The sequence below is a fragment of the Dipodomys ordii genome, unplaced genomic scaffold (assembly GCF_000151885.1).
Source record: "Dipodomys ordii isolate 6190 unplaced genomic scaffold, Dord_2.0 Scaffold119, whole genome shotgun sequence".
Classification (NCBI taxonomy): domain Eukaryota; kingdom Metazoa; phylum Chordata; class Mammalia; order Rodentia; family Heteromyidae; genus Dipodomys; species Dipodomys ordii.
The window spans coordinates 5327541-5328503 of NW_012267335.1; the positions used below are offsets into that span (position 1 = coordinate 5327541).

General features: G+C 58.7%; 1 protein-coding gene across 1 annotated transcript in view; it reads right to left on the bottom strand.

The window, feature by feature from the left end:
• Mgst2 (microsomal glutathione S-transferase 2) overlaps window positions 1-963 on the bottom strand; it is a gene marked incomplete at its 5' end in the record, with an annotated part of 15950 nt that extends 14987 nt beyond the window's left edge. Inside the window, one exon of the mRNA XM_013029505.1 lies at window positions 933-963. Coding sequence (XP_012884959.1) covers window positions 933-963 — 31 coding nt within the window. The remainder of the gene's footprint in view (window positions 1-932) is intronic.

Consider the following 963-nt stretch of genomic DNA (forward strand, 5'->3'; position numbering starts at 1 on the left):
GGGGTGGGCGCACGGATGGGACGGGCGCACGGGCAGAGTGGGCGCGCGGGCGGGGCGGGCACACGGAGCCCGCAGGACAGGTCCGATTGCTTTGGACCCAGGCTAGGTCGTAGGTTGGTATTAAACACCGGCTCTCTCTCCTCCCCCAGGACCACAGGAAGCAAACCACAAAATGTGTCCTGAAGTTTGGCAGAGTTGTCACTGTCACGGCACAGGCTAGCCACGTGGAGAGGAAGGCTTTGTCCCCAGTGGTGCCTGGCTTCCCGGTGCATGCGCACCTTGGCCCTGGCTCTTGGTGAGGAGTGGGTTGTGGGTTCACCAGGGCTCCCGACCCCCTTCATCGCAGACACAGGACACGCCTGGCACCTCCCCTACCCAGCGGCCCACGGGGAAGGTGCTCGCCATATTTAGCAGTTATTCATCTGAGGCTTATGTCCTGAGAGAGACTTCACTTTATCACCGTACCTGTCACGGGTAATTCATTCTTTTTAAAGCATACATGAATTAAAAGATCAGGTTCCCAGAGGTCTGTGCTGGGTGTGGAAACAGGAACACACTGACCCCGGAACCTTGGTGACCCCTGGGCGGGCACGCTTCCCACGGTCACATGAGCCGTGACCACAGACCGTGGGGTACCTGCTGCTGAGGGTGCCCACTATCCCTGTAGGATCTGGAATGTTCCTGGATCTGGAATGTTCCAAGGGACAGAGGCCAGCAGGTGGTCTTAAGCAACCTGAGACAGGGACACAGAGCGGGCCTGGCATCTAGAGCCAAGGGCAAGAGTAAGAAACGAACACTGGACCCAGCTCCCTCCTTCCCTCCCTCCCTCCATCGCTCCCCCTCCCCTTCTCCCTCCATCCCTCCTCTGTCTCTCTCTCTCTCTCTCTCTCTCACACACACACACACACACACACACAGTCCATGGCTCTTACTTTGCTGACAGGCAGAGAGGAAGGACACAGC